The sequence below is a fragment of the Sceloporus undulatus genome, chromosome 3 (assembly GCF_019175285.1).
Source record: "Sceloporus undulatus isolate JIND9_A2432 ecotype Alabama chromosome 3, SceUnd_v1.1, whole genome shotgun sequence".
NCBI lineage: Eukaryota > Metazoa > Chordata > Lepidosauria > Squamata > Phrynosomatidae > Sceloporus > Sceloporus undulatus.
The window spans coordinates 240025855-240041226 of NC_056524.1; the positions used below are offsets into that span (position 1 = coordinate 240025855).

At 41.1% G+C, this 15372-nt stretch overlaps 1 protein-coding gene across 1 annotated transcript in view; it reads left to right on the plus strand.

Annotated features, from left to right (window-relative positions):
- Positions 1–965: 965 nt before the first annotated feature.
- Positions 966–15372, plus strand: part of LOC121926102 (mast cell carboxypeptidase A-like) — a 32742-nt gene continuing 18335 nt past the window's right edge. The window contains exons 1-5 of the mRNA XM_042458743.1: positions 966–1039; positions 6310–6491; positions 6573–6648; positions 8651–8775; positions 10534–10636. Of these exons, the coding sequence (XP_042314677.1) occupies positions 6421–6491; positions 6573–6648; positions 8651–8775; positions 10534–10636 (375 nt within the window). The 5' untranslated portion in view covers positions 966–1039; positions 6310–6420. The remainder of the gene's footprint in view (positions 1040–6309; positions 6492–6572; positions 6649–8650; positions 8776–10533; positions 10637–15372) is intronic.

Below are 15372 nucleotides of genomic sequence, written 5' to 3' on the forward strand. Positions count from 1 at the left end.
GCTATATTTATATAAGGCTGTAGGTTTACGCAGGGCTGGACACACAATCAATAAAATAGATAAAAATAGATAAAAATAATGAACGTACATCTGCCTATGGTATACATTCTAGAAAATAATAAAATAATACATATTAATACAAAGGAGGCAACAAATTAAAAACATCAAATAATCATCATGCAATGCCTGCGAATGCTTCCCTGAACAGTATAGTCTTTATCTCAGTTTTGAAGCTGGTTAAAGAAGTGATGACTCGTGCTCGTGGGGCAAGGAATGAACTATAAGCATTTATGTAATTACCTGGTAAACTGTTCATTTTGTGATTTCCTGCCAAGTTATAAGAACTTGACCATTGTGTCAGGTGTCATCTGATCAGCTATCATAGTGTGTGTGTGTGTGTGTGTGTTTGAAACAGACCATGAACTTACCAGGTATACACTCTTGGTAGGTTTTCTCATAGTCAGAGTTCATCTGTATACAGGTAGATGCTGAAGTTGTTTGAAGTTGAGTAATAGATGTATAGAGAGAATGTTGGTAAGATATTCTGTGGTTGCTATGACATCCATGTATATGTGTACCAGTTTAAAAGAAAATGGGTCTTTGACATTATTCATCTTTAGATATAAAACTATCAGTAATATTCAGAAGTAACGAAGTTGGTTTCCTAATGGGATTTCACATATTTCAGACTAGGATGGATACAACTCTGGATATAGAATGAGGATTCTAAAACAGCACAGTTCATCTCATTCTTTACTTGCCTTCTTGAGAAATTGTTTAAACTGCATTTTCTGTGAAGATACCTAAGAGGAGATAAAAGAGAAGAGAGAGCCACGGGGCATCTGCTCTTCTCCATTAAAAGGGCCCATCTTCACAGAATGTTTAATTGAAAGGGTTGAACCCTTGTGTGATGACTGAAGAAAACCAACAACAACCGGAAAAAAAGCAGTTCAATAAATTTACACAAGACTCTGACACTATCAACACCATTTTCATAGGATGAATTCAGACGGCATCTTCATCTTATAACAGAGCTGTGGTAAATCTTATCTGTTTTAGAGGGAAGCTAGGTATATCAAATGTTCTCTGTAATGTTTTATAAGATTTTTTTCAGCTTTTTGTTCAGATCTAAGGATTACAAATTTTCACTTGGAAGATTATCACACTCACTTTTATCCAGGGCTGGGCATGGGCTGGGTATGGGCAAAACCCACTTTAAAATGGATGTTATCACACACGTCTGTGCCCAGCTTGGAGGCATCACATACCTGATCCAGCCTTCGCAAAGAACGGGACTTTCCCTTTTTTTGTGAGGCCCAGATCAAATATGTGATGCCTCTGAGCTGGGCAAGGAGGTGTGTGATAACATCCATTTTTAAGTGGTTTCTGCCCTTATCCAGCCCGTGCCCAGCTTGGGAGAAAAGCAAGTGCAATAATCTCCTTAGTCACTGATATTTCTTCTCTGGGCAAAATGCTAATGCAGTGGGATGAGGACTGTAAACTCTAGCTGAGACTGAGAATCTGGGCCCATTTCAGTCTGGTTATAGAACTAGTTTTGGTACAGTATCTGCCTTGATTGCCCTGATGGTTACTCTGATTATCTGTGCTGGGAAATGGAATGCAGTTCTGCTAAGTCTTCTGGACCATGGTATCTTTCTGGAAAAGCTCTCAGGGTTAGAAAATGCAAACATGGCATTATATTGTTCTGTGCCTACTAACTCCAAAAGCTAATGTTTAGGAGCCACTGCTTAGTCCTGTAGTATTTTTGCTGTGCATGTGCACACATTTTGTCCCCTGTGTTTTTTAACACACGCACATATATGTTGCTACTGCGAATCTGTAGTGACTACCATTAGCATATTAATGGCACCCAGCTTTATAGCTCTAACTCACGTGTTACTCTGGTTTGTTTGTTTGTTTGAATTGTCTGAGCAGAGGAGCACGAAACCTGACAATACCACATTTTCACTTTCCCTCAATGTATTGTAAATGGACATGCCTACAAATGAGAAATTCTTGTTCACATGAAGTCTTTCCCTGTGAATAAGATTTTTAATTTTCTAGAATCCTTAATTTTCTACGATTCTTGCTCCACAAAACAGAACCTCTGATCTGCAGCTGTGTTGCTTTCCAAAGTATCCAAATTGAGGAAAGCAATGACTAAGAAAGATGGAGCTCAGTAGTCCTCTGCTCATGTGGTGGGCTATCAGATCCACATCATGCAGTAAAAATGCATATATGCCTAGAATAAGTCACTGGGCTGGAACAAGGTAAATAAATTGAAACACAATACTGACAAGATGCAGGTTCTGTGTTTAAGTGAAGCAGTATTTCTCCAAGAGTGGGACTAGATATTGGGTTATGGAGGGACAAACCCTTCACCTCTATTGGCTTCTCCCTAGACTAGGGTACACCAGGTAAATGATATTGTGTCTTTGGAGAGCCCTCAGCTGACCCTTCATCTGACAACTTGCCTCACTGTATCAGCTTTATCCAAGCCAGAAAACATACTGGGTTCTACAAAGATGGCATCTTCCCTCCACCTCACCTTCCCCTCAAAAGGTGCCAGCTAGTGGAGTGTTCCTTCACCTTGTGCCTCAGCTGGAAATTTAGCTCCCCCACCCAAGTAGAGCAAAGCTTACTCAACCAGCATTTCAGCAACCAGTGATTCAAAATGTCAAGCGCAGCTGGTTTCATCCATCCCTTACCTTGTCCATGCAAGAAATAAAGGGGGATGCAAAGCAAAGGAAACAACACAGCCTTGCTTCCAGGACTGGGACACAGATGGCTCCTGTATTCTGGCTAAAGAGCAAAAGCAACTGAACTGTGGCATTGAGGTCACAACTCAATTGCTTGCCCATCTTCTCTGCTTAGAACCAGAACGGGGTTGCCAGTTCAGGATCATACCTGGCCCTGAGATTTATGGGTCAAATGTGAGACTTAGAGATAGCCCTTGGTGACGTCATTAAGCAATATGCCTTAAGTACCACCCATAGTTGCTCACAGTTTGTCATTTAAACTCACACATATACAAATGGGGAGAAGTATCCTATTCCTTCTCACCTACTTAAGGAGGCAGGGAAAGGGATATTTAATCTAGCCATAAAGTGGGTGCAGAGTGTAGGGTGAGACCTGACAACACAACAACTAGAAAAGAAGAAGGAAACTCTGGCCTCAAGCAAATGGATGGCTTGAAGCACCCTCTGGCCATTCCAGCCATGAGTGTACCCTGGGTGGCATGGACTGTGGCAACCAGACACCACAGGCCTGAGGTCAGCCGCCACCACAGTCTGCAATGGACTGCCAGCAAGGGGCACTAATTTTGCACTCCTTCTGTGGCCAGTTTGGAGCCACCTTCTGCCCAGTCCAGACAGGGATGTAGCCAGGGGGGGGCTCTTGGGGTCCGGATCCCCCCCATTAGAAAAATGAATGGTGTGTGCTGCTGCGCTGCCGCACCCAAGCCCCATTATAATGGTGGCACTTAGTCTGCCCCCCCCTTCCTAAAATCCTGGCTACATCCCTGGTCCAGAGGCGAGCATCATCTGAACACCATGCCCCTGGATCGGCCCGAAGGGGATGTTTTTGGCACATCTGTTTTAGGCCTCTGTAAATACATAGGCCCCTGGAGAGTCTTCTCTGCAAGTTGCCACAACTTAACCCTTGAAAACTGTAGTAAGTGCTTCTGTACTACCTGAACTGGCTATGTACCCACATCCCTTTCCTCTTGCCCAGAGATTATCCCACCAAAATTGGAGAATTTGCACCCTCATCTCCTGGAGATGAACGATTAAAAATATATATATTCAGAGCAGGTCATGGGATATAGAAACTTGACTAGAAAGGTTTTGTAGGACAAGGGAGTTTGCTGACCTCTGCCTATGATAGCAGTCCCATAATGCAAGGAAATTGCATCTTTTAAGGCTAGTTACATTATTTAAGCAATATGGACATGGTACAGTTTGCTATGCTATGGTCAGTTCCTATATTACCATCACCCTGGGGCAGGATGGCTGTCAGTGGTTAAGTCCTAGAAGTGTTTTTCCACTGGAATGGGCACTTAATGAAGAATGATGGCATTGGATGGGACTTTGCAAGATTGATTGCTCCAGATGACCTTTCTTATAGGGAAGATTCAAGCCTTCCTTGGGAATAAGATGGGAGGTCTATACATGCTTCCTGTGTCTAGTTTGATACTTCACATACTAGCTCACATGTGATATATCAGGATGAAGTAATAATAAATGAGATAGGATATCTTCTGCAGTAATTGGTAACCGTCCAGGGAAAATGTCAGTTAGAAGAGATGTCAAGTGGTTGATAACAGCTGTAAAAAACAAAGTACAAAATAGACAAACTCTGTATGGAAATGTAAGATATACAGTAAGAAATGAGAAGACAAAATTGACCCTAGATATATGTAACATAAAAAAATTATCCTATTTTGTGTACTATATTTTTATTCACGTCTTTAATGGATTTCACTAATTCCCTCCCCACAGTGTAATAGGTTTTGTGTATCTTTTGGAGACCCTCCTGTAATTTTGTTATATGTTTCTAGAATAAAAGCAACACTTGAGGGGCTGGTAGGTCATCCCAGGGGTAAAGGAAAAGACAAGAAGTTATGAATATATGGATGCATGAGTATTGAGTTATCTTGGCTCCATAGCTTTTTACAAGGGGTCCAGTACACAAAACATGATTAGGAAGGTATTCTTTCTTCATTGTGCTCAGAGGAAAAAAATGTTAGCATATTGATTTATATGGCAATGTCTAACTTTGCTTTTTACTATATTCTAACTTACAACTGGGGATAGGTTATCACATTTGTTTAGCACATTCCACCCTTCACTATGAATATTCAAGGTATTTAGAATCATAGAATCATAGAGTTGGAAGAGACCACAAGGGCCATCCAGTCCAACCCCCTGCCATGCAGGAAATCTCAATCAAAGCAACCCCGACAGATGGCCATCCAGCCTCTATTTAAAGATCTCTAAGGAGGGAGACTCTACCACTCTCTGAAGAAGTGTGTTCCACTGAAAAACAGCTCTTACTATCATGAACTTCCTCCTAATGTTGAGGTGGAATCTCTTTTCCTGTAACTTGCATCCATTGTTCTGGGTCCTGTTCTCTGGAGAAGCAGAAAACAAGCTGGCTTCCTCCTCAATATGACATCCCTTCAAGTATTTAAACAGGGCTATCATATCATCTCTTAACCTTCTCTTCTCCATGCTAAACATCCCCAGCTCCCTATGGAGTTATTCATAAAAACAAAATTATATACAAGAGCCAATGTGAAGTATTGGTTTGAGCACTGGACTATGATTTCTCACTCAGCAATGAAAACGTTTGGCCTTGGGTGAGTCACACACTCCCAGCCACAGAAGGGTCACCTTAGGGTTGACATAAGTCAGAAATGACTTGAAGAAACACAAAACCAACAATACAAGAAAAGCACTAACAGATATTGTTAAATGACAAATGAACCACAGAATAAAATACTATTTAGTGTTTTAAAAACTATATGAGGTACTTAAAAGGATAGAAAAATAGAAACTTTGGGGGGGGGGGGGGCTGGCACCTAAAAGATAATAGTGTAAGTGCCAGACATGCTTCTTTGAAGAGGGAATTCTATGAACAAGGAGCCACAACTGGAGGAGAAAAGCCCAGTCCCTGGTTAATAGCACTTGTTTTGGTGACAAGGAATCAAGTGAAAGACTTAATATCATCTAAGCTAGTGGATGGAGCAGTAGGCTTTTCTTGCTGCAGGAGTAGGCAGACTTTGTTAATGGGATTTTCTTTGGGTTTTTTTACTGCAGAAACCTGGGGCCCTTTGACACTACAGAATTATAGCATTATGATTCCACTTTAACTGCCATGGAATTCTCTCAGCAAATCTCTAAGGTGTTACAAGATCCCTTTGCCTACTGTTCATACAAGGATGAACAGGTTATCAGGAAAGAGTCTGCTTTTGTTTCTATGACTGTGGAACAATCAGGAGTCCAAAATCCTCACCAATTTACTGTATATCATCCTCCAGAAATCTATCAATAGCCAGATCCACTCACTAACCTCCCATGGCTTTCTGTACTAAGTTAGTAAGCCTATAAAAATCAACAGGACATTTTTCAAAAGTATCAATGCCCCAAATCTAGGCCAGTGACATTAAATTATATCCCACACATTCCATAATACAGTACAGTATTTCACAATGTAGTTTTAATGTAGTATCTGTAGTTGATTTTATATATTGTTGTAGGGGATTTTATATATTGTTTGAAAGCACTAATAAGAGTTGTATATACACAGGCATGACAGCAGAAACCTCTTATCATCCAATGAACACTCTATGCATATCAGCTGATCACCAAGCAGAAGAATAAAAATGACAGAGAACAATTGCTGCAAAGTAAAAGAAACATGAAGTCATTGTTGGCTATGGGCTTCATGGCCAGCGCCTTAATTTTGAGTTCTGCTCGCCGATTTGACAGGTACAGCCTTTTCACTTAAGTTACATCAAGGTGGAGAAATTGTTTCCATAGCTACTTAATCCTTCATTCTATTTTCCACAGTGCCAAGGTATTTCGTGTAAAGCCTCATAAAGAAAAGCAAGTGAACTTCCTGAAGAATTTGCCAAGCAACCTACAGGTGAGTTATTTTGACTAACAACTTGGCCTCTTTCCTCCTTCTTGTCCTTAGCATCTGATGACTGGATATCTTGTGTAAAAAAAGGAAACAATTTAAACAGAAAATGCTAGAATTTTGTGAGTTTATAGTAATAAACAATATTAAATACCTTTTTCAAAAACAGCCTCCAGACATCTTTATAATTAGTGTAGAACAGAATTTTTTCCTTGTTTAGAAATGCATAATTTTAAATAGTAATACCATAATGAATGAACATAAAACACATCAGATTGGATGAACACTATGAAGTGTTTTCTTGTTGTTGTTTTTCCAGGTACCTCTCTCCAAAGCAGAAATATCATAAACTACTGTATATAAATTTGGGCATCCTAAAATTAGTATATTAACATGTTTCAGTGCCTTCATTTTCCTAAAAGTCTAGAGGACACTGTGTGTCCTTGAGTTGCCATGCCTAAAATATTTACTAGTATTCCAGTAAGAATAATATGTAAGCAAAGCTTTAAAATTATTTAAATATAACGCTGAAATAATAGTGTTGTTGTTAACTGCCCTTGAGTCGATCTCAGTTCATGGTGACCCTGTGAATGAGACATCTCCAGGACCCCATCTGATACTGTACTGCTCAGATCCTGCACACTCAAGCATGTGGCCTCCTCAGTTGAATCTAACCACCTTGCTAGTCCCAACTAGAATAAACCCAATGAACTCCTAAACTCAACACTCAACACAAGTCCCTTTGGTCTAGTAGGTCTACACCACGTGTGACTAGTAATTGGTCAAGTTGGTTGCAAAATCCAAAGATATCCACTTAGAAGGCCCAGAAACTCAATGGAACATGTTCCCAAATAAAGATGTATAGGTTTGCAATCTAATGCAACCCTATGGGTAAATCCATGCTGGAGCAAGCTCTGGTTGCAAGCCATGCCAGCCTCACAGAAGTGTATGGAACTTGACAATGAAAACTTGCACCACAGTCCAGCTCTCTCGACCACACATACATATACCTACAGTGAGTACATGAATGAAAAAGGTATGAATAAAGCTTTATAGGAGAGGTGAGCAAAATAAGGCCCTGGGGTAGCATACAGCCCCATACCCTCCAATGGTCCTGATTTGGCAGGGACAGTCCTGATTAATCCTCTGTTGTCCCACTTTTTCAGTGGGACATTGAGAAACGTCCCAGTTTTTCTCTCATCTTACCATTTTCCCCATTTTTTCCTCAGCTTGCTTTAGCAGTTGCAAACTGAGTTCAAGGCACAGAAGTAGTTCTTGAGAAGGAGTGGACTCTTACCCTTCCCTGTAGAGTCAGGCAAAAGCAAATGACTGCAGCCTCTCCTAGCTTGTGTGTTCTTCCCCATTAATAAGTTTTGCCATCTTGATCAATGTTGTCTAGCCACACATGTCCAGGTTTTCATCTGTAAAATCTTAGCAGGTATGCAATTCTTTTTACAGCCATTCTTCTTTACATGCTTCCTGGACCACATTTTCCCCAATTAAACAAAAGATGGCCTGCTTCTCCTAGAAGCAACCAGAAAAAGCAACTCACCTTTTAACTGTTTGACATCCAAAGATACATGTATTTCAGAGCCAGAAATGGAGTGATGCCTTTTTATCTGTGGTTTGAAATAACTAGAAAATCTTGTTTTTTCTTTGCTTTTCTTGGGTGGCAGAGGGACCATTTTGACAGTCCAAAGAGTTCATAGAGTGTTGGGGCAGCAAATTGGTTCCTTGACCCATTCCTGTAGTCTTGCCATGATGTATAGTTTTCCTTTCTTACTTATAGAATGAATAAGAGGAAATTTGTCTACCTCACAGGGTGCTTCTAATGTAGTATAAAGTTCCCTAACGAATTCAGGTCCTAGCATACATTTGTAAACCAGAAACAGATCAGAAAAGAAAAGAGGTAAGTATTCAAAGGGAGTTAAGCCTCAGCTGTTTCTCAAATATTATCTGCATTTAGGCTGGCATCAATAAGAAGCCTTCTGTATTTTCTCCTCAACAGATTGACTTTTGGTATCCAGACTCGGCATTACATATACTCAGTGAGATGGAAGTGGATTTTCATGTCAGCGCTGATCAAGCCAAATATGTTGAGACTCTCTTGAAGCAGAATGGCATACCTTACGAGTAGGTTATACTTAACTCTTTCTCAGGTCTTTCTCAAACAATCCCCATGCCAATTGGGATAATCTGCAGGGTGACAGGGTGGGAAGGGTTGGTGTCAAGAGTACAAATGGAACCTTTAAGGAGAAAGTGTGAACCTTTGAAACAGTTCTAGAAGGGATTTGTTTTGATAGCACTGTGTTACAAGTGATCCAATACTTATGGCATTTTGATTGGAAAGTGCTGAAGCTGCCCTCTCAGTCACAGCAGGAAAGAGTAAGTCACCTGAGTCATACAGTTCTACAACACCCATGCCTAGGTCTAAGAGCATAAAGAGCTACCTGAGTCATATCTATCAAGCCCAGTATGGTCAACATTGACTGGCAGTAGAGCCTCTCTAGGACTTCAGGCATGATGCTTTCCCATAGTAAAAGTAATATATTCTATAACAAGGATATCAATAATATTTGTTAGATGTTCAATTTACATTACAAACAAAGGTACAGTATATCGTGCAAATTTTATCTTACATAAAGAACCTAAAATTCACACTGCAGATGCAACTACAGTGTGCCTTTAAAATGATAATCAGTTTTTTAATTATGCAAGTCCTGAGAGGACAAAGGCCATGCCAAAGGCTTGATAGTCCTGGATAAATACTCCAATGTATCTCTCGGCAGAAGTTCTGTGAATCCAGTCTCAAATGATCACCAGCCGGATGCGTTTCAACCTATGGTCTTCTTCAGTGGCTTGGGTATCAATAAGTATCCACTATTATAACAAACAATATGTGGAATAAATGCCATCCAAAGAATTCACCAACCTCTCTACTATGTATCAGAGCATGTATCACTGCTCTGATACATAGGAGAGAGATTGGTGAATTCTTTGGATGGCATTTATTTCACATATTCCAAAATTCCTATGCTGCAACCATGGCAGTCCAAATAGCATAAAAGATATGCACATCTCTTGTTCTCTGTTCTTGTACACATTGCAGATTACATTGACAGTGGCACACATTTTTTATTCTGATTCAATTAGCTGCTCAATTTCAGTCCATGAAATTTATCCCCTAAATTCTTGTTCATTTCACATTGTGGTTAGAGAAATGTTGCTACTGATGCCAGATAAAGCATATATTTTCTAGCCTCAATGGCCCAGATCCAGCTAAAGTTAGTCAATTGTAACTGAGAGGCAAAACAGACCAGCATAACATGCCGGCATGGGGGTGGTGTGGGGGCATGGAGTTTACATGAGACATGTTCTGACACCGCTCCCAAGCTGGCATTATGCTGACCACCCAATCAGACAGTGGGCAGCATTGTGGCATTCCACCGGCATGGCATTTATATGCTGCATGCCGCAGGAACATGAAAAAGACACAGCTGCGGCAGAAAGGGTGGCTTTTTTCCACCCCAAAAAGGAGCAGCATTTTGCCACTTCTTTTGGGGCTGAAAAAATACTGGATTGCGGCAGCGGCATGTAATTGCCACAGCCCCAATCTGGTGATCAAGGGGGCAGCATCTGTACTGGCCCTGACATACCATTGGAAACAATGGAATAAGTTCTATCATTCAATAGAACTTGAACATCACTTTAACTGGATGAGGCACACAATTATAATGATGATACAGATCTGCAAATCTTATTATATATTAAATTAAAGCAGGATTTAAAAATATTTATATATCCTACGTTTACAAGCAAATCATATGAGCATGAGTCAGAATTTTCTAACAGCAAGCATGATTTTTGTTGTTCTTCTTCTGTGTCACATAGGATTTTATTTCAAAACCTGCAAGAAGATATTGAAAAACAACTTGACAACAAAAACAAATCTACCAGCAAATACCACTATACAAAATATAATGAATGGCATCAGGTAAAGATATACATGATTGTCGCAAAAGGGTACTCTCAAGAAGGCAGAAGTGTACCTGGCAGGATTCAGAGGGTCTATTCTCACTTGTTTTGAGTTGTACTTAGATAGAAGATACACGTGCATGTTATGAAAGATGAACTTCAGATGTGGCCATGAAATAACCTCTATAGTCCTGATTGACTACCTATCCCATGTGAAAGACAGGAGGAGTGCCATCTTCTCTCAGTGACTTTGAATTGCAATAAGCATGATAATATTGTAGACTGCTTCTCTATCTGGATGGCCAGTTCCAGACAATCATTAAAGTATTTCTGTTCACACCCCTGGCTATTATGCTGTAAAGGTCCCATCCTTTCCACGTGCTGTTTAATAATCATATGGCACCACTAGTTGTGAGCATAAGAATTTTGGACTGGATCCCATCAATATTCTGTTGAGTTTTTTGTGGGTTTTTCGGGCTATGTGGCCATGTTCTAGCAGAGTTTCTTTCTGACATTTCACCAGCATGTGTGGCTGGCATCTTCAGAGAATGCTTTGCCTGGAAAAAGTTGGGTGTATATATACTGTGTGAGCCTGGGAATGCAGGAGTGATTTGCATGTGTATTGTTCTGTGCTGATGGCCGGCCTCAGGCTGGGAGGCTAATGCATACGAGGATTAATGTCTGCTAATTGGTGATCATTATCTGCTGGGAAAGCCCCTGACTCTGGGAGATTTCTCATTTGCATTTGTTGAGTTTTCTTCAGGACTGGTAGCCAAACCTTGTTTACTTTAAGGGTTTCCTCTTTCCTGTTGAAATTGTCCAGGTGTTTGTGCATTTCAATGGCTTCCCTGTGCATCCTGACATGGTAGTGGTTGGCATGGTCCAGAACTTCAGTGTTTTCAAACAGTATTTTATGCCCAGGATGATTGCATAAAATACTGGGCATAAAATACTGTTTGAAAACACCAAAGTTCTGGACCATGCCCACCACTACCATATCAGGATGCACAGGGAAGCCATCGAAATCCACAAACACCTGGACAATTTCAACCGGAAAGAAGAAACCCTTAAAGTGAACAAAATTTGGCTACCAGTCCTGAGGAATAGCAAAATTAGGACTCAGCAAATGCAAATGGAAAACCATTCAGAGTCAGAGGCTTTCCCAGCAGATAATGATCACCAATTAGCAGACATTAATCCTCATTTGCATTAGCCTCCCAGGCTGAGGCCTACCATCAACACAGAACAATACACATGCAAATCACTCCTGCATTACCAGGCTCACACAGTATATATACACCCAACTTTTTCCAGGCAAAGCATTCTCTGAAGATGCCAGCCACAGATGCTGGTGAAACAACAGAAAGAAACTCTGCTAGAACATGGCCACATAGCCCAAAAAAACCCACAAAAAACTATGGATGCTGGCCATGAAAGCCTTCGACTTTACATTCTGTTGAGTGCTATTTCTTCTTATAGATTCTAGAATCATAGAGTTGGAAGAGATCACAAGGGTCTTCCAGTCCACCCCTCTGCCATGCAGGAATACATAATCAAAGCACTCCTGACAGATGGCCATCCAGCCTCTGTATTAAAAACCTCCAAAGAAGGAGACTCCACAGCATGTTCCACTGTCCAAGAAGCTCTTACCATCTTCCTGATGTTCGGGTGGAATTTCTCTTCCTGTAGCTTGAGTCAATTTTTCCATGTCCTAGTCTCTGGAATAGAAAACATCATAGTCAGCTTCAACTGTGCAGGTGCTGGACAAATGTCTAGTTAATGGTCAATAAAATGAAGCTTGATCCCAATCAGACAAAATTCTGTTGACTAGTGGTTCCTAAATTTAGTAATTAGGTATGGGCAGATGCTTAAGCTTGAGAGTACTTCTAGATCCAGTGCTGTCACTGGAGCTCCCTGTGGACTCCATGGCTCAGATTGCCTGGGATAGAGACCAAAAAAATGCAAATATTTGAACTGCAGGTAATTGCAGAGATTAAAGGAGACTTCTAAAGAGAAAAGCATCTTCACAGTACAGGACTTATTCTGTGCCCTCTCCCCCCCAAAAATATTGGGGGTTTTGTGAAATAAGATGGCATTTTTCTGTGCAGAAAACATGTTTCTGCACAGGCAATGTTGTTTTCTGTGCAAAAAAAAAACCCCACATGTGGATTTCTCACAGAATAAATATCAAATTATGAATAACTGTCAAAAACTGCACTGTTTTCAAGGACTTTCTCAAAGCAGAGAGGGGAAATGGTTAAATTGTTTAGTAGAACTTTCTTCTCTCAGTTGTCTAAGTTCTTTCTTGCACTATTACCAGGCTCCTGCTCTTCTGCTCTTGGCTTTGAGTTAGACCGGCTTTTGCTCTTTAAGGTTAGCTGGTTGCAATTAAGCAGTGTGAAGCAGCCATGAGCAAATTATTCATCCCTGCCCATGAGAACAACATTTACAAACATTTTCATTTCTAGCCTGGGGCCAGTTTTGACTGATGCATCTGCTGTAAGCCTTTCTTGGATAGGGATAAACCTAGCCACAGTAGTTCATGCAATGGTAACCTCTCGATTGGACTGCATATTGCAATGTGCTCTAAATGGGCTGCTCTTGGAAAGACCTTCAAAGCTGCAATTACTATAGTTCAAAATGTAACTACTTAACTGCTAAGAAGTACATCACATAGAAAATGTATAACACCAGTTTTAAAGAAATTGCATTTCCTGCTTATCTGCTTTCAGTATGAACTCATTTTATAATAATAATAATAAGAAGAAGAAGAAGAAGAAGAAGAAGAAGAAGAAGAAGAAGTTTTATTTATAGACCGCTATTCCGCAATTATCATAGCGGTGTACAATAAAAATTGCAATACAAAATTAGCCCCTACCCACCCCCTCACTCCCTCCAGGCTGGACGATAGCAGTTGGCCGTGGAGGGAGGGCTCTGTCTCTTTAGGGTAGTCCCTATAGTGTTGGACCCGCCCTCTCACGCCCTCCAGGCTGGATGATGACAGTTGGCCGTGGAGGGAGGGCTCTGTCCCTTCAGGGCAGTCCCGATGGTGTTGGACCCGGCCTCTCACTCCCTCCAGGCTGGACGATGACAGTTGGCCGTGGAGGGAGGGCTCTGTCCCTTCAAGGCAGTCCCGATAGTGTTGGACCCGCCCTCTCACTCCCTCCAGGCTGGATGATGACAGTTGGCTGTGGAGGGAGGGCTCTGTCCCTTCAGGGCAGTCCCGATGGTGTTGGACCCAGCCTCTCACTCCCTCCAGGCTGGACGATGACAGTTGGCCGTGGAGGGAGGGCTCTGTCCCTTCCAGGGCCGTCCCCCGATGGGGTTGGACCCGCCCCTCTCACTCCCTCCAGGCTGGACGATGACAGTTGGCCGTGGAGGGAGGGCTCTGTCTCTTCAGGGCAGTCCCGATGGTGTTGGACCCGGCTTCTCACTCCCTCCAGGCTGGACGATGACAGTTGACCGTGGAGGGAGGGCTCTGTCCCTTCAGGGCAGTCCCAATGGTGTTGGACCCGCCCTCTCACTCCCTGCAGGCTGGAGGGATAATAATAATAATAATAAATAATAATAATAATTTTAGTGGGCCCAATAAAAGTATCACTGTTTTGTGGATTTTTGGATGCTATTGTACTTTGCTATAAGGCCAACATAGCTACCCCGGATATATTTTTTAATTCATTAGTTTTTTATTTGATTACTTATTTTCTGAAAAACTAATTTAATAACAAATAAAATCCCTTCCACATGAACATTGTTGAAGGGCAATTACTTTCTTTCATAACCTAGACACTCCCAATCCTTCTTCAGCCTATGATACTGTGTTGTTGTTGTTAACTGTCTTTGCATCGATCTTGATCCATGTCAATCCTGATGATGAGACATCTCCAAGATCCCCTGTCCTCCACTGCTCTGCCCAACTCCTGCAAACTCATATTTGTGATCTCTTTAACAGAGTCCATCCATCTAGCAGGTGGCCTGCCTCTCTTTCTACCTCTCTCCACCTTTCCTAGCATTATTGTTTTTTTCCCAACAATTCACGCCTTCTCACACTGTGTCTAAAGTACGCCAGCTTAAGTTTTATCATCTTGACTTCCAGGAATATTTCTGGCTTGATCTGCTCTAGGACTCATTTGTTTGTCTTTTTGGCCGTCCACAGGATCCTCAGCACTTTTCTCCAGCACCACATCTCACATGAATTGATTTTCTTTCTATCTTCTTTCTTAACTGTCCAGTTCTCATATCCATACATTGTAATAGGGAATACAATGGCTTACATGATTCTAACTTTTGTGCTGAGTTGCATTTTAGGATCTTTCCTTATTCTTTCATAGCTGCCCTCCCCATTCGTAATCTTCTTTTGATTTCCTGGCTGCAGTCCCCATTCCAATCAATGTTTGATCCCCAATATGGGAACTCTTTTACTAGTTCTATTTCCTCATTGTCTAGTTTGAAATAATGTAAGTTCTCCATAGTCATTATTTTTGTTTTCTTTATATTCAACAGTAAGCCTGCCTTTGCACTTTCTTCTTTGATCTTTCTACTGAAATCAAGATATACTATATCCACAGCATTCCCTTCATCTACCAAGCTGGTAATTTTATCAAAGAAAGAGATCAGATTTGTCTGGCATGACTTGTTTCTCTGAAACCCATGTTGACTTTTTGTGATTATGGCATTGCTTTCTAGATGTTCACAGACTCTCTGTTTAATGATCTGCTCTAGAATCTTTCCTGGTATTGATGTCAGACTAACTGA